Raw genomic sequence first — 18114 nt, forward strand, 5'->3', positions numbered from 1 at the left:
ACCCCACCCAACACTAAGGGCAATTTTGGACACTAAGGGCAATTTATCATGGCCAATCCACCTAACCTGCACATCTTTGGACTGTGGGAGGAAACCGGAGCACCCGGAGGAAACCCACGCAGACACTGGGAGAATGTGCAGACTCTGCACAGACAGTGACCCAAGCCGGAATCGAACCTGGGACCCTGGAGCTGTGAAGCGATTGTGCTATCCGCAATGCTACCGTGCTGTTTCTCCTTAAGGGGAATTGAAATTTATGGGGAGAGAAGTGTTATAGAATGTTTTAATAACGTTTTAATAAGCATCTTCCTATTTGATTATGTGTGTGGATGTCTTTAACAGAAATGCTCATGTACGTGTGATGTCATTGGGAGCGTGGACGTGCACAGGTTTTCAGTTTGGCCACGAGGAACTTGTGTATAGTTGCGTTTAGCTGCTGTTTGTGTCTAAAGTCAAACTTTATTATTACCTCAATCTGGGGCAGCATGGTGGCACAGTGGTTAGCATTGCTGCCTACGGCGTTGAGGACCTGGGTTCGAATCCTGGCCCTGGGTCACTGTCTGTGAGGAGTTTGCACATTCTCCCTGTGTCTGCGTGGGTTTCGCCCCCACAACCCAAATATGTGCAGGTAGGTGGATTGGCCATGTTAAATTACCCCTTAATTGGAAAAAATAATTGGGTACTCTAAATTTATGTAAAAAAATAAAAAAATTATTACCTCAATGTTTTCTGAAGTAAAGAAGATTTTAAATTTTATCACGCATTAGACCACCTTTCTCATGGTCAAGTTACCACAATAAGACAGTGTGCGCGATCTTCCAGAAAATTTTCTAGGTGTGCTAGTGAGTGGGAATTGTTACGAATTTACCAGCACTCGGCCCAGCGAGGCCAGCAACACTATTCAACGTTAATTGGTCCACTTACGAGGCCTCACGCCTTCTTGCCCTGAATGCCGTCTCACCAGCTGATTCGCCAGGACCGTGCTCTCCAGCCCCCCACTCACAGCGTTGAGCAGCACTAAAGCTGCCCTTACTCAGCCAACCCCAGCCAGCTCACAACAATGGCGCCGAGGAGACTGGCCCCAGGATTCAGGAATGCTGACCTGGGGAGGCTCCTGGACGCGGTGGAGGCCGGGAGGGATATCCTGTTCCCCCGAGGGTCTCGGAGATTCAGCCACAAGGTAGCCAGTGCTGCCTGGGACGAGGGGCGGCAGCTGTCAGCTTGGGCAGCGTGAACAGGAGGATTGGCCTCCAGTGTCGGAAGAAGGTCAATGCCCTACACCAGGCAGCACGAGTGAGTAGAGACCAACGTCCCACCCCCCCAAGGGAGCATCCACCAGGCGACCCCCAACCTTCCCTCCATCCTCCTACCCCTTCAGCACACCCTCCACCCACCCCTTCAACCTTCCCCCACTCCTCTCCCCCTTCAACCCTCCCTCCACCCCAACCCTCCCTTAACAACCCCCGCCCCTCCCCCCTCCACAACGGTGAACCACGCATGTAGCTAACAATGCCCTCTCTGTGTCTCCCATAATCGACGGGCGAGGGCCCTCACTGATGGTGGGGTGCCGGACATCAGAATCCTCACTTCCTTCGAGGAGCAAGCCCTGGAGGTGACTGGTGTGGGCGAGGACAGGGCGGTCACCCATGCCGAGGCTGGTGGACGCCGCAGAGGTGAGGAACCATCAGGCTCCACTCAGAGGATCTGTCCAACGTGAGTAGTGATTGCATTTCTGACTGACCCATCTGTCCCACTGACCACATGTCCATTCTTCCACAGGTCCTCCAGCTGACGGCACCGGCCCATCCCGAGCTGCTCCATCCCCTGACTCTGAGGAGAACTCCCTGGAGGGGAGCTCCGAGGATGCAACTTTTATAGTCGCGGCACAGCTGTCATTGCCACTCTCCATCAGTGCAGAGACACCCATCTCGGTGGGACATATTAGTGGTCACTCTTCTGGGGCACAATCTGGTGAGCACCACACAGCTGCTGATGTACATCAGGTAGAGGCGGGAACCCCCAGGTGAGACAGCAGTCGGAGGGCTGCTGGATCTCAGGGTCCCAGCTGAGTCAGCCTGATGCTGAGCCTGTGGTACAGGGTTATCCGGAGGTGATGGAGACGAAAGGGACCAACCTGGACATTCAGAGGGAGATGTCAGCATCACTCCAGCAGGTCCATAGCCGATTGGAAGAGTCCCAGAGGCTAAGGGTGCAATAGATGTCGCCGACAATGCGTGGCACCGAGGCCAACACTGTGGCGACCGCAGTGGAGAGTCTGGTGCATGACATCGGCACCATTAGTGAAGGTGTCCAAGGCATTGCGCAGTCGGTGACGGCCATGACTGAGGGCCTCATTGGGGGTTGTCATCCAGTACAAGCCGACCTTGATGAGGTTCTGCAGGACAAGTCCCGCTCTCAGATGGGAATGGCCGAGGTGATGGGGTGCTTGTCCCAGTCGCAGGTGGGCATGGCTGAGACACTGCAGAGCATAGCCCAATCACTGAGGAGCATCGCCGAGGGCATTGACACTATGGCGCGGACCATGAGGTACCACCATGGCTGGCAGAGCCAGATGATGCAGGGGTTGTGGGGATCGAAAGCAGCTGCACCTCTGTCTCTAGGTGAACCCCAGGGCCCTATGGCCACCGACCGGGAAGAGGGCGCACTGAGCCGCAACCTAGACCCGTCCCATGGGGCGGCGATGGTGGCTACCAGCTTTCCCGAGTTCCATCCCTCTGATGAGGCTGCATCGCGGAGTCAGCACACGGGACAGAGCGGCACGGCTCTGCATGTGCCGTCGACTAGTGAGCCGGGGCCCTCCAGCCCCAGAGGACGCCCACCAGGGGTATTGAGGGCCATGAGACAAGGTAAGCAGCTGGCTTCATCCACCTCAGATGTGCATCCTCGGGAAACACCAAGACGTGGTGGTAGAATTAGGAGGGCAAAGTACATTGAGAATTACTGAAGGCACAGGGGGAGGGGGCAGGGAGGTAGGTAGGGGGTGGGGAGGGGGTGGAGTTAGGAACTGGGGGGGCTCGGGGAGGCGGCACTATCGGCAACGGGGTATTGTACAGCGTACTAAACATCCATTTGCACAACCATCTTGATGACTCTGTCACTTTCTTCAGCAATGCGGGCTGACCACCAGACCCTTTGTCCATCTCTCCAGGCAAACCCCCCCCATGGCATCCACCCAGCCTCTGGCCATGGACTCGCACCCGGAGTTGTGTCCCATCCCCTGGGTGTTCGGATGTTGGCTAGTGTGTGTGTGGTGTTGCCTCCCGCAGTGTTCAGGTACACTGTCCAGGCATCAAGGTGTGATTGGGATGCTAGGCTATGGCTCCCACATGCTACATGGCCCGCCAACCCATGGGAATACACTTGGCATATGTCAACTGCTCACTTACTCATGATTGCCAATTCCCTACTCGCAATAGCCTTCAGCCCTGCAGCCAGAGACCTTAGCAGTTGGTGGTGGTTATGGGTGATCAGTGGGGCAGGGACAAGGGTTGCCCCTGGAATGGGGTTAGGATCCAACGGTTGGCATGGTGGTGCCACGAGTGATTGCCTCTCCCAGTTGGCCGTCCAGCGCCACCCCAACCCTCCCATGGTGGCCTGCCCCTGCAGCGGGTCACCCACCCCCCGCCAAGCACAGGGGCAGCAAGCCCTACGACCCCTGGCTTTTAGCCTGTGAGCAAAGATGGCTACGTACCTCCTTGGCTCCCCACAGAATCCCTTCTGACTACTATTCAGCGGCCATGTGTGTGACCATGCTGGGGGGAGGCCGCTGATTGACGGGAGACCGTTGGATAAGTGGCTCTCGTTAATTGTATGGAAATGGGGCTTAAGTGATGATAATTGATTTCTCGCCATGCTACGGTTTTTGGCTTCTCCCGATATTCCCCAGCCTCCTTACGCTTGAGCACGAGTATAATGAGGCCGAAAGATCACGTCCAGTGTGTTTTTGTTTTAACTGATTGAGTTACTTTTTAATTGTATTTGTAAGACATTGTGTTAATGCCTTAGCTGATAGAGATATAAATTGTCCTACAAACCCTTGTGTGGGGTGAGAAGTACTTGTAAGGGCAGCAGTGGACAGATCTCATATTTTATGTTGACTAAAAACCTTTTAGTCACTCAACTGACACACTCAAGTGGTCTCATCTTATAACCACAACAACACTCTCAGAATAAGGAGTTGGTCATTTATAATTGAGATAAGCGGCTGGATTCTCTGTTTCAGGGACTATGTCCCCACACCGTCATGAAAACTGTGGTCTTTTACTGCAGAAAAACTGTCGTCAAAAGGCCACAGATTCACAGTCCTATAGGGGGCTAGCAGGGAGCCATTGTGGAGCTCGCAACTCCAGCTGCAGATACGGCCCCCGCACTTCCGGGTCAGAGGACGTGCATGCGCACGGCGGCGGCCTCCAGCTGACCTGGACCGTGGAAATAATACCCCCAATCGGCCGTGCACCTGAAACTGACCGCCCGCACAATAAAGGCCCAGTCCCGTATGAGGCCCCCCTTGCCCTCCAATCGGCCCGCCCCCGACCATGGCGGTCACGGATTGAGTCCGCAGCCATTTTGCAAGTTTCCCAAACGGCTAGGACCATATTAGAAATACGCCATCGGGACTTTGGCTGGTTGGCGCCGGAGAATAACGGGGCGGGCCTCAAGCAATGGCCACAGCTGGTGGACACGCGGCGCGGCATACTCCCTGACTACACCGCTTTTCGGGGGCTGGAGAATCGAGGAACCGGCATTGGTCCCGATTCGATGCGTGAAACTGGATTCTCTGCCCTGGCGCCGGACGCAATTTCAGGTTGCGGAGAATCCAGCCCAAGGAGAGATTTCTTCATTCAAAGGGTTGTGAACCTTTGGGATTCTCCACCCCATAGAACTGTGTTGCACGTTTTGCTATGGGTGCAGAACGCGTTTATTGGGGTGTATTAACTTGCCTCTGTTAAAGGCCGTGTGCTTAACACCACTAGGCTCTGTCTATGTATTTTTCAGCTCAGGAGTCGCCAGTTGCCGTATAGACAACTCACATATATTCCAAGGTCAGGTTCAAAGTAATAAAACGATACACCGATTAGTAAGTTCCAAACGATCAATATTTATTATACAATTATAATAAATACGCATGCACACACTAAGGGGCTAAGCTATGACTAAACTAAGCAAACAGAATACTTAACTACACAGGAACAGGCAAGGTCAGGGAGCGAGGCCTTCGTCCCGGTCTTGGTCTGCAACCTTCAGAAAGCGTGCTGGTCACTGGGGGTCTAGCGGGCTTGGTTCGCGTAGCGAGCGTCGTATTGGCACTTACGGTTCGGCGGCTGGTGCTCAACGGCTGGAGTCAGGATACACGTTGGAGGTCTTGGTCAAAGCCGGAGCACGAAACAACAGACAGGACCATGTGTGGGGGTCTATTTTTATAGGGGTCCCCAATGTCCTTCCCTCTTCCTGGGCGGGCTTTACCTTCAGGTATCGATTGGATCGCTTCCAATCGATATCTTTTGAATTCCTCCAATGTGAGGGTCTTTCTCGATGGTGGGGGCGGTTTCTATAGTGGATACTTCTGGTGCCGCTCTGTCTGGACATCCACTTAAAGTATCTTATTCAAACCCAAATGTTGCCATTGTGTGTGCCTAGATCTGGACTGCCTCATTAGTATGTAAACGTTCTGCCATTATCACCTTTGGTTGGAGATCTTCCACCTGGCCAGAAACTGGTTTTGCTGCTTGCAAAATGCTAATGAGTGTTTGCAGGCTGTTTGCCTTGGCTAAACTGTTTTTCCCTACAGTCTTAGCGATTCTCCATTTTGTTTGGTTCAGTGTCCATTTTAGGTGGCTACAGTGGCTACAACTGTGGATACTCAGTTGCTGAGTATATTCAGGGCAGAGGTAGATAGACTTTTTGGTTACTGAACGATGAGGGGCGAGTTTCTCTGTACCCCGCCGCCAGTTTCGTAATCAGCGATCGGGCGGAGAATCCCTTTTTACGTCAAAATCAGGGGCGGCGCCTGTTTGACACAAGTTTTGTATGCTCCACCCCCTCATCGCGGAACGTGCAGGACGTCGTTGGGACGGCCTCAGCGTTTCACCTGAATGCCCTACCCCGATGCTCCGCCCCCGATATGCCAAGTTCATGATGGCGTGGTTCATTTCTGGTCCCAGCCGTGCGGGAACCAGGTGTGGCAGCTGCGGACTGTGTCCAGCGCCACCACAGTCAGGCGGGAGCCATGCTGCTGGCCGGATGAGGACTTCTGCGAGGGCTGGGGGGGGGACTGGTGGGGGGTGACCAGTTGGTGTTCAGGGGAGCACTATTTGACAGGTCGAGTCTGCGCATGGCCGGCGCCATTTTTTACGACGTGACTGCCGCAGGTCATCGCCTTGCGCATGCGGTCCACGGACCCGGCCATTCTTCAGCCGTTTATTTCGTGGAGGCCGGGAGTTTTACGTGGCACGGCGGCTAGCCCTCATCGGTCGGAGGATCGGTGAGGAGGCGGCGATGATTTTTTTCGACATAAAACGCCATGGATCCTCCACACTTAGCCTCGGAATTGGGGAATCTGGCCTCAGATTAGCACCCTTTGTGCAGGAAGATGGAGTTCACATAGAACTTATTGAATGAAGGAGCTCAATGACCTCCACCAACTCCTTATTTCTTATGTTCAAATTATTCCCTCTCCTACCAGCTTGAATTGAATACGGTACCTGGTATTGGTGCCCCAGGAATATTAAACACTGAATATTCAGAACACTGAATATTGACTAGTACAATTAAACAAATTTTGTGTTGAAGTAAAAGTAACTTTATCCTTCATTTCATGCAATCATAGAATGAGTACAGTACTGAAGAAGACCTGCTGAGTCTTTGCAAGCACAATTTAACTAATCCTACCCCCTTCCTTGTAAGCACTGCAATTTTTCTTTCAGGTACTTAACCAGTTCTGTTTGAAAAACCACAATTGTATCTGTCTCCACCACATCCTCAGGCAGTGGATTCTGAATCCTAACCACTCAGTGCATGAAAGGTTTTTCCTCTTGCTGCTATTGGTTCTTTTGCCAATCACTTTAAATCATGCACTCAAGTTCGCTACCCTTCTGCCAATGGAAACAGTTTAATCTCTGCCTATTCTATCCAGGCCACTCATGATTTTGAACACTTCTATCAATTCTCCTCTCAACCTTTTCATCTTTAAGAAGACCGACACAAACTGCTCCAATCTATCCACACAATTGAAGTTCCTCACCCCGGAACTATTTTCATGAATCTTTTCTGCATCCTCTCTAGAGCTTTCACATCCTTCCTAACGTGCGGTGCCCAAATTTTGCGAGACTACTCCAGTTGTGCTCATGATAACTTCCTTGCTTTTGCACTACATGCTATGATTTATAAAGCCCAGGGTCCATATGTCATTTTATACACTTTCTCAACCTGCATTACCACTTCAATGATTTGTGCATGTACATCTCCAAGGTATCTCTGTTCCTACATTCCATTTAGAAATTTAGTTTACATTGGCTCTCCTTGTTTTTCCCACTAAAGCGTATCTCTCCACACATTTTCACATTAATTTGTATCTGCCATGTGTCTGCCCATTCCAGCAGCCTGTCTTTGCCCTCTTGATGTTTTTCACTATCCTGCTCATGGTTCACAATACTTTCACGTTTTGTGTCATCTTCAAATTTTGAAATTATGCCCTGTAAATCCAAGTCTAAGTCATTGACATATATGGAGAAAAGTAGTGGCCCTAGTACTGGCCCCTGGGAAATCCCATGATTTCCCTTCCACTAATCTGAAATACAACCGTTCACCGATACTTTCTGTTTCCTGTCACACAGTAAATTTTGTATGTTTCTACTGTCCCTTTTATTCCATGAATTTCAACTTTGCTGGCAAGTCTTTTATGTGGCACAAGCCTATTATGTGGCAAATTATCAAATTCCTATTAGTAGTCCACATAAATCACACCAACCACATTGCACTCATCAACCCTCTTTGTTATCTCATTAGAAATCTCAATCAAGTTGCTTAAACACAGTTTATCTTTATCTATGTTGGTGTTCATTAATTAGTCTACACTGGTCTATAGTTCCCTGTTTTTTCTCTACCTCCCTTTTTGAATGGTGGAGTTATATTAGCTTCATTCCAATCTTTAGGAACCATTCCAGAGTCCGAAGAATTTTGTAAAATGACCACCAATGGATCCACTATTTCTAGGGCCACTTCCTTAAGTACTCTGGAATTAAAATTATCAGCCCCTGGAGATTTATCCGTCTTCAATCCCATTAATTTCCCCAAAACCATTTATTTACAAATACTAATTTCTGTGGCCTGTATGTTCACAAACCCTTTCTCCCAGTGCTTCTGACCTTGCATCAGGGCACCTTCCGCACACTGCCACGCCACTCTGGGCCTAGTCTTCTGCCCTTGCTCCTGGAACTCACCTCCTACCCTCACTCCTGGAACTTGTCTCCTGGCCTCGCTCCCAAGACTCGCCTCTGGTCTCTTGGCCTCACCTCCCATCCGTCAGCCTTGCCTGCCTCCCACCCACCCCAGGCTCACTTTTCCCCCACCCATCTTGTCTCCCCCTTTCTCCCGGCCTCCCTCCCATCCTCACCTCCTGCCCCACTCTCTCTGACCTCACCTCCCCTCCCCAACCCCCAACCTCAACTTTAAGTAGAGTCAACCTTTTTAATACCTCTTCTTTGTCAACTGTTGGTCCACTTAGTATCTCAGCTACATCCCTTTCACTATGACTCCGACCACATCTTCTTCCGTGGTGAAGATGGATGCAGAGTATTCATTTAGTCACTCGGCCATGTCCAACGCCTCTATGAGTAAATTTGCTTTCTGGTCCCTAAATTCTTTCTTTCATTAATGTTTTCACTGCCTGACTTTAGTATTCGTTTTGATGTTGGGAAACGTTACAGACCTCCCAGCAGGACCAGCCCCTCTTGGCCATCGAGTTTACTCATCCCCCGGCATCTTGCCCGCTTTTTGTTATCTTTGTGCTTCCCGTTTCAGAATGGGGGCAACATTTCACCGGCTGCCAACAGCGAGCGGGGATTGTGAATTCCCTGCAGACACCAGTGATAGAAATGTCACTCCTAATCCTGATGTGATTGTTTGAACAAATGCTTTCCAGCTGCCGATCAAATTCCTAAATAAATGGATAAACGCTCCCGCCAGAAATCTCAGCTTGAGTGGATTGAGAGTTTGTTCAGTAACATGCGCTGTGGTGATTTCTACATTCGCTGTGATTGATACATTTCAGAAGTGACCAAATGTGGATTTTGGCGGTAACTCGCGTCGGGCCGACTTTCTCACCTTAACTCGGGCAGAAAGGTGCCTCATAAAATGACCCTGCGGACAACTGAGGTGAGGTCCCATTTACCTAATTTTAGTTTGACGGAAATGGCGAGCTCCCAAAGACGAGTGGAAGTTTGGATGAACAGGATGAAAACGTGATCAGGACTATGACTGATCTGTTGCAGTGACCGGAGTGCAACCCTCACGCACGGTGCTAAATGCCAAGGGAAATGTTCTGTTTCAAGGCTGCCTCGAACCTTTCCGTCTTGACATTTGCTTTGCCGACGCCGTTTCGCATTTCCCCGGCTCGGTGTCTAGGTAGCAAGATTCAGCAATTGGGGTTGCATTAGTATTCCTGTCCTATCCATGTCTTGTGTCGCTATCCACGTCAGCTTGCCTGATCCCTGCATTCCCAGCAAGGTTAGAGCCGCCAGAGAGGGGGAGAAAAAAAGAGCCATTCGGAAGACTTAACACGAGAGGCGACGGCACTCTTTCATTTTTATTTTGAGGTGAAAAAAAAAGCTGTTTGTGGTGTGGCCTCCCTCGCCCCGTGAGCATTAAAGGCGGGGATCGTTCCGGTGTAGGATTTGCGGAGCTGTCAGTTTTATTAATGGAAACCACTAAATCTCCGAGATGTGAATATCTCCGGATTGAAAGCACCCACCCTCAGCAGCACGGAGCATGCTAACATTGGGATCTTTCCGCTATTAAATACTGGTGACTTTGATGCATGTTTAGAGGCAGTGCCCGCTCCGCAGGCTCAAGGTTAATGTGTGTGTGTGGGGGGGGGGGGGGGGACGGAATAATTAAAAACAAACAAAAACAAGTCTCCTCTTTTCTTGCATTGTGAGAACGCAATTTGCCTCCCGGAACCTGCAATTCATCGCAAATCGCCTCAGCCACCGCGAAAGGGTAGCTCTCCTCGGATTGTGTCTGCATGAGTTCAGCACTGAATGGGCGCCAACCCCGCCGCTAGTCGCCTGTCTCCTTCCTCCAGGCGGGCAGGGCGCAGGGGAGAGGGGAGGGGAGGGAGGGAGGCAGCTCAGAGAGCGCCGCCAAACCCACCCCAGCTGTGTAAGATGGTAGGTGCAACTAACAAGGAAGAATCAATTGCTTTGTTTTTATATACCCCCCCCCCCCCAAACTGCTTCCAATTCCGATCACGTGTAAATGCACAACCGTATTTGTTAATGTGGAGTATTGGCCTGGGTGATGACTGGAATTCACCATGATTCTGACGCCTCTATTTATGGCACGGCTTATCTCTGTTCTGTTGCATGTGAGTTGGGTGCACATTGAAGAGCTTTACTGAATACCAAGTGGAGTTCCCGTGTCAAGAGGACACAAGTCACTCCGCCTAACTAGAACCACTCTGCGGGGTTTTTGTTTAAAAAAAAATCAAGTAAGCGTGTGAACAAAAGTGTTAGATCCGAGTGGAGGGCAGCACATCAATCCTGGAAAGTGCGAACATGTCCTTTTCCAAGATTGTGTCGATGCACTGATGTTGACGGGCAGGATCTAGTCAGACTTACTTGCAGTGGTTGCATTGATTTGAGGCTCAGATGGAAGCTGCACAGGTATAACTGGTGGGAGTTACATTTTGAAAGACTCTGCGCCATGACATGAGAATGTTAATGGTGCCGGGCTAAAGGCGCTCCCTGTTATTTGTCAGATGTGGATGTTTGTATCACAGCCGCTCAGAATGGCAGCCCCGCCATTGATCTTCAATTTTCTTTCATCCTCCGTCTAAATGGCAACAAAGTCCGAGCTGTTCCCCCTCCCCCCCACCCCCACAACCACACCCCAGCGCCCATTTTTTCCCTGTCGCTTTCTGCCAAAGGGCCGATGACCACCGGAGTTTTCTGTCTTTTTCAGCTGGTGCAAGACTTCAACACACAGGTGGCCCTTTACCGCGAGCTGGTCATTTCCATCGGAGATGCCTCGGTGGATTCCCCCTCCCTTCGAGCTGAAATGCACAAGACTCGCACCAAAGGTTGTGAGATGGCACAAGGCGCGCATCAGAAACTCTCGGCGATCTCGGGGTGAGTAAGCTTCTTTCCATTCACACTCAGCAATGCGGGACTTTCACTCCAACTTCCACCCGCACCATCCCCAAACTCTCAACAAACTTATCCATCTTGAAGGGGGTTGTTTTTTTGGGGGGTGGGTAACAGACGTGGATCGAGATCTGAAAGCTGCATTTTTAAATTACAGAGCGGTGTGTTAGAATTATTTGTTTAATAGTTTTTACACTGTCAGATTTTTAAGAGTTAACGCAGAAGGTTGTTCCCCTCAGCCTTTAAGTTACAACAACGATTTGTTGTCAGTTTCTTGCCCTGGTCAGTTTCTCCCTGCTCGCTGTTCCAAGTCAGTGACACCATCCTGGCACACGCAGCGATTCCGTCCAATGTGCCATTTGCAAGACGTGCGTTGGGTTTGAAAAGGAAACGGCGGTCATATCTTGTCGTCCCCTTTTGCCACCCTTGTGCTGTCCGTTAAGCGGTCCCGGCTTTGCAGAGACGGCCAGACCCCTGGTTCAGGAACATTACATTGCAATTCTGTCGCTGTCCGTTTTTACTTGAGATTTTTGTTACGTTGGGGAAATAATATTTCCTTTGACAACTAACGGATTTAATGAGTGATTGGTTGGGCTCTTGCACCAAAGAGGATTCCATTCCATCAGCCAGGTAGAAACAGAAATGGAAATGCTGCAATTGATCTCAGGGCCCATCGCTAATGAGGGGAGAAACTATTAGTGTCCCCACACCACATACCTGATGGTTAGAATGGCTGCTCTGAAAAAGGCTCATGTGTGGACTTTTGAGTTTGACAGGCTCCAGCTCAGTTTTGTTGCCCCCTCCCCATTCTGCTGTTAAATATCCTGCTAATATTTGCTATGTAAACTCTCACTTGTTAAATGACCACTTCATTTAGACCGTGGAGGGTACTTGGAGCCCATGTGCGTGCCATAGAAATGTAGAAGAGGGGAGCAAATTGGCTGAATTTTCTTCTTTATTGAGGAAAAATGTAATTTTAATTTGTTTCCAAAACTGACCATTGCAATAGAGCCTTTGTTAAAATTCAGTGGGGATGGAAAGGGAAATGGGTCTTTGCCAGTGGTGCAGAAGGGGCAATAATGAATCAATTGCTGTTTATGGCCCCCAAGCTTTCTGTGGAACAGAGAAGTGTGCAAAGTTTAAAATGGGCTGCCAATTCATGATTGCTCATTTTGCAGGATTGTCAAAGACAAATTTCACCCTAATTATTTCTAACTTACAACTGAATTAAGTGAAATATTTCTCATTAAAAATACATTGCCATAAAATAAAAATGCCTTCCCAAACTCTTAGCATATAGTATTGTATATTTGAAACTGAACAATTTACTCTAAGAATAACGCAATCATCTCAGATATGTTATCTAGCATTTGAAGTGGGGGGGGGGGGGGGGGGGTGAGAGTCCTCGCCAGGTAAATAAAGTTTCATACAGAATTTCAGAATGGGGGGGGGGGGGCTGTATGGCTGTAGGATGTGGCAAGAAAATTGAAGTCTAGGCTGGCCAATGTGATATTGGTCAAAACTGGAAGAACAAAAGATCTGTGAGCTTCGATCTGGACAGGAACAGGTTGGAGTGACGCCAAAAACGGGTTTGAAAACAGCAATGAGGATTTTGAAAATATCTGAGAACTGTAATTTTCCTGGAGTACATTTTGGAAGAGAACAAGCCCCAGTTATGTATCGTATTTGGCACAGAAGTCATAGTTATAGAAGTCATAGAATTTACAGTGCAGAAGGAGGCCATTTGGCCCATTGAATCTACACTGGCTCCAGAAAGAGCGCACTACCTAAGCTCACACCTCCACTCCATCCCTGCAATCCAGCAACCCCACCTAACCTTGGACACTAAGCGGCAATTTAGCGTGACTAATTGACCTAACCCGCACATCTTTGGGCTGTGGGAGGAAACCGGAGCACCCGGAGGAAAGCCATAGAGACACGGGGAGAACATGCAGACTCCACACAGACAGTGACCCATGCCGGGAATTGAACCCGGGTCCCTGGCGCTGTGAATCAACAGTGCTAACCACTGTGCTACCGTGCCACCCTAAATGTGGTCCTGTACCAGCCCTGGACTTTGTCCTGTACCTGCATTAGTCAGAAGAATAGGATTCAAACTGTAGTTACCCAGAAGATCATGGTGATCGTGCCACCATCAGTTTGTTCATCAGCTGCAGCGAAATTTCAACCATTGGAGATTTATTTCAAGATAAAGTTGATTCAACGGCTACTTGCAGTTATTGCATCATTCAGTAACAAAATGCATTGAATTAACTTATCTCAGCTGGACAACAGTAGTAATATAAGAAGATTGATATTAGTTAAGAACGTAATTTTGTTTCAATATGATTAATTTCCTTTCCCCGCATTGAATCTTCCAACACTCACTGCCTAAGAAAGCAGAAGTAGTAATATTTTGGCACAGCAGGTGACTGCTATTGCTCAGGGAGCCTCAGATGAAATGTTAAGCCAAAGTTCTATGTGCCTGTTCCCATGATTCAGATAGACTGCAAAAATCCCATGCCACCTTTTGAAGAAGAACGAGATGTTCTTCCAGTTTCTCAGTCAACATTCCTGCCTCAACCACAACATAACAGATTGTTATTCAACTCACAACTATTTGTGGGTTCTTATTGGTACGAGACGACTGCTGCTTTTGTTTGTATAATGACTTTGGAAAACGATCCACCATTCAGTAGGACAGGTGCTCTATAAATGATCAGGTTTATTTTGATCATACCCTGACATGAGTTTGCACCTATCAATGAGGAAAGAAGATGAAGTGAGAAAATATTAAGAATGAAAAAAAAAATCATTAATAGTTGGAGGTTGTTTGGCAGAATTCCATTTAAACTGGCTGTTAAATGCTCTGCTTTCTCCAATTCTCCAATCATAACCAGAACTTTCACCTCTCAAAAACACTTCAAACATTGTGGGCGAAATTCTCCCAAAACGGGAAAAATCGTCAAACCGCCGTAAAACCCGGGCGGGTTTTACGGCATCGCGCCCCTTCCCGACGGGGGACCGATTCTGGTCCCCCGTCGGGGCTAGCAGCCCGACGTCGGAGGCTCCGACAAGTCGGGCTTAACGAAAATCGTTAAACCCGCTTGTCGGACTTAGCGCCGGCTGACGCGTCATATGACGTCAGCCGCGCATGCGCAGGTGGGAAGACGCCACCCGCGCATGCGCGGGTGACGTCATCGCGTTTTTGCGCGAAACCCGCGCATGCGCGGTCCGGGTTGCCCCTCAGCCGCCCCGCGTATTGATACTGCGGGGCGGCGGAAGGACAAATAGTGCGCGGGCATCGGGCCCGCTGCCCGCGATCGGTGGGCACCGATCGCGGGCCCATGGCACCCTTGGCACGGCCGTGGTACTGCCGTGCCAATCGGTGCCATGGTTATTTTTTTCCAGGTGGTCACGACGTTTTTACGAACGGCAGGACCAGGTGTGTTTGCCGTTCGTAAAAAGGTCGTAAAGGGCTGGGACTTCGGCCCTTCTAACAGCTGTGAATCGCTGCCGGCCGTAAAAAAACGGCGGCAGCGATTCGTGTCGGGATTTCGGCGGGGGGGTGGGAGAATAGCGGGAGGGCGTCAAAAAAGTCGGGAAGGCCCTCCCGCTATTCTCCCACCCGTCGTGGGGGGCGGAGAATTTCGCCCTGTATTACTAGGGTGCAGGATAGTAGTGGAGTTAGATTGATATAAGAAAGTAAAGGATGTCATCAATTTTCTGTTGCAACAAAAACACAGTACAGACAGAATACAGACAGGCTTCAAAGCTTAAGTATTGTATGTGAAAATACAGAATACTTGTCTAATCAGTGTACAGTTAAAATCAATGAGATATTTCCAGGCTTTTTAACATTTACCATGGTATGAACCTTAACCCCATCGAACAGATGGTTTGGAGTCATGTCATGCAAAGCATGCAAATGAGTGGCGAGTGATGGACCCAGTTGTGGGAAATGGGTTGGTCATTTGGATTAACAGTTATTATATTGTTAACCACAGGCAACCCGGTTTATCAGGCTTCGGGGAAACTTGGCAGTTTAAAAGAGGCAAGAAGGGATGGATCCTTGCAGTAAGTGCATTTCTAGCACTTCTTATGGGCCAGCAAGTGCAGACGTGTTTCCTCCGGGCCCAACAAGCTATCCAGTAAACCTCCCCTCCATCTGGAGGTGGTAGAGCATGGCTGACCGGCCATCAGGGCTCATTTTCCACCCGATCGGCGAACACGATTTCGGTGTCAGGAAACGGAGAATCCCGCCCTATGTTTTCCCTCTGGAGGAGAATTACTATTGATTTACATTTCCTCTGTGAGCGCAAATCAGGAAGCAGTTCAACATTCCTCGCCATGCAATTCTATTTTTGGCGAAGCATAGGTGGGATTCTCGAGGGAATCCAGCATCATAGCATCAAAGAACCCCTACAGTGCAGGAGGAGGCTATTCAGCCCATCAAGCCTGAGCCGACCCTCTGAAAGAACATCCTATCAAGGCCCACGGCCCCACCCTATCCTTGTAACCCAATAACCCCACCTAACCTTTTGGACACTAAGGGGTAATTTAGCATGGCCAATCCACCTAACCTGTACATCTTTGGGCATCCTTTTTCTGGAGGGTCTGTGGCGAGGGGTCCCACTAGTTAGGGATCCCTGTGGGGGTCCCTCTAATAGTGTTTCTGTGGGGGAGTCCCACTAGTTAAGGGTTCCGTGGTGGGGGTTCCGTGGTGGGGGTTCCCCTATTAAGGGGGTCCCTGTTGGGAGTCTCCCTGTGAAGGGGTCCCTGTGGGGGAGTCTCACTATATAGGGGGTCTCTTGGAGGGGTCTCCCATTTTAGGGGGTCCCAGGGAGTTGGGGTTTGGTAGAGGAGGGGTGGGCAGGTGTTTAATGGGGGGCGAGGTGGACTTCCTTGGTCAACATGAGGGCCACCACATCAGGCTCACATTTGGTGAGACCTCCAGTCATTCCTGTCCACATAGTTCCTGACCAGAGGACCGGGGAATCATAGAGAGCCAGAGAATAGGGTATCAGGTTCGCTAAGTGCATGCAAATCGGGTATTAAGACCCATTTGCATTCATTTACATTGTCCCATTGGCACGTGGGCATGAACCCCAATCCCACTGCCAGCGGGAGGGGCTGTGATCGGCTCGGTGCTCGCCAACGCTCAGCTCCAATCCAATGTTTTGAGTTTCTGCCGCATCAGGGACCCGCGACCGGCGGTAGATTTGGATTTTTTTTAGTGTCACGTCTACCCAGTTACAGTGAAAAGTATTTTTCTGCGAGCAGCTCAACAGATCATTAAGTACATGAAAAGAAAGGAAATAAAAGAAAATACATAATCGAGCAACATAAGGTACACAATGTAACTACATAACACCGGCATCGGATGAAGCATACAGGGGTGTAGTGTTAATGAGGTCAGTCAATAAGAGGTTCATTTAGGAGTCTGGTGACAGTGGGGAAGAATCTGTTTTTGAGTCTGTTCGTGCGAGTTCTCAGACTTCTGTATCTCCTGCCTGATGGAAGAAGTTGGAAGAGTGAGTAAGCCGGGTGGGAGGGGTCTTTCATTATGCTGCCTGCTTTCCCCAGGCAGCAGGAGGTGTAGCTAGAGTCAATGGATGGGAGGCAGGTTTGTGTGATGGACTGGGCGGTATTCACGACTCTCTGAAGTTTCTTGCGGTCCTGGGCCGAGCAGTTGCCATACCAGGCTGTCATGCAGCCCGATAGGATGCTTTCTATAGTGCATCTCTAAAAGTTGGGAAGAGTTAATGTGGACATGCTGAATTTCCTCAGTTTCCTGAGGAAGTACAGGCGCTGTTGTGCTTTCTTGGTGGTAGCATCGACGTGGACCAGGACAGATTTTTGGAGATGTGTACCCTTCGGAATTTGAAACTGATAACCATCTCCACCTCGTTGATGCTGAAAGGGGTGTGTAATGTACTTTGCTTCCTGAAGTTAATGGCCAAGTATTTAGTTTTGCTGGCATTGAGGGAGAGATTGTTGTCGCTGCACCACTCCACTGGGTTCTCTATCTCCCTCCTGTATTCTGACTCGTCGTTATTCAAGATCCGGCCCAATATGGTCGTATTGTCAGCAAACTTGTAGATGGAGTTGGAACCAAATTTTGCCACACAGTCGTGTGTGTACAGGGAGTATAGTAGGGGCTAAATACGCAGTGAAGAATCCAGGCCCATGTATGTGTAATTTCATAATTGTTTAATTTAATTATGTTTTAATTGGAGTTTGACTACCTACATACGTTGCCCTTTCAAAGAAAGTGCTGGATTCTCCGCTGTCGGGATTCTCCGTTGCGCCGGCAACCCGGGAGTTCCTAACGGGGGTTGGGGAACTGCCCACAATGAGAAACCCCATTGGCCGGCTGGTGAGACGGAGAGTCCTGGGGGCGCGCCACGAGTATCCCGTCCAGTATTTATGAACAGTGTTTATTTTGCAGTGTCCTTTGTTATCTGACTTTGCACAGTTGTCTACTGTTTGTTTTGGGCACGGCTTATGCTGAGCTCAGCACAAATATCTGATTTGGTGCCCATCCAAAGCAGAAACCTTACAGCATCTTTTTAGTGCTGTTTAGACCTATTTTAAATCCAGCCTTAACATAACCACTTGATTAATGACCATTTCTTCCATTACAACTTAATGAGGTACCTCAAAACAGTAGCCCTCCATCCCCCATCATAGTTGCCCCCAGGCTAAAATCCAGACCTTTATTGTCAGTTGC

At 49.4% G+C, this 18114-nt stretch overlaps 1 protein-coding gene across 8 annotated transcripts in view; it reads left to right on the forward strand.

The window, feature by feature from the left end:
• rgs7bpa (regulator of G protein signaling 7 binding protein a) overlaps positions 1 to 18114 on the forward strand; it is a 176468-nt gene that overhangs the window by 61147 nt on the left and 97207 nt on the right. For 2 of the 8 annotated variants that reach the window (XM_038791020.1, XM_038791024.1), the window contains exons 1-2: positions 10483 to 10603; positions 11200 to 11366. In XM_038791020.1, coding sequence (XP_038646948.1) covers positions 10553 to 10603; positions 11200 to 11366 — 218 coding nt within the window. In that variant the 5' untranslated portion in view covers positions 10483 to 10552. The other 6 variants (XM_038791022.1, XM_038791025.1, XM_038791021.1 and 3 more) reach the window with 5 other exon arrangements.

Source organism: Scyliorhinus canicula, chromosome 3, assembly GCF_902713615.1.
Source record: "Scyliorhinus canicula chromosome 3, sScyCan1.1, whole genome shotgun sequence".
NCBI classification, from domain to species: Eukaryota; Metazoa; Chordata; class Chondrichthyes; order Carcharhiniformes; family Scyliorhinidae; genus Scyliorhinus; species Scyliorhinus canicula.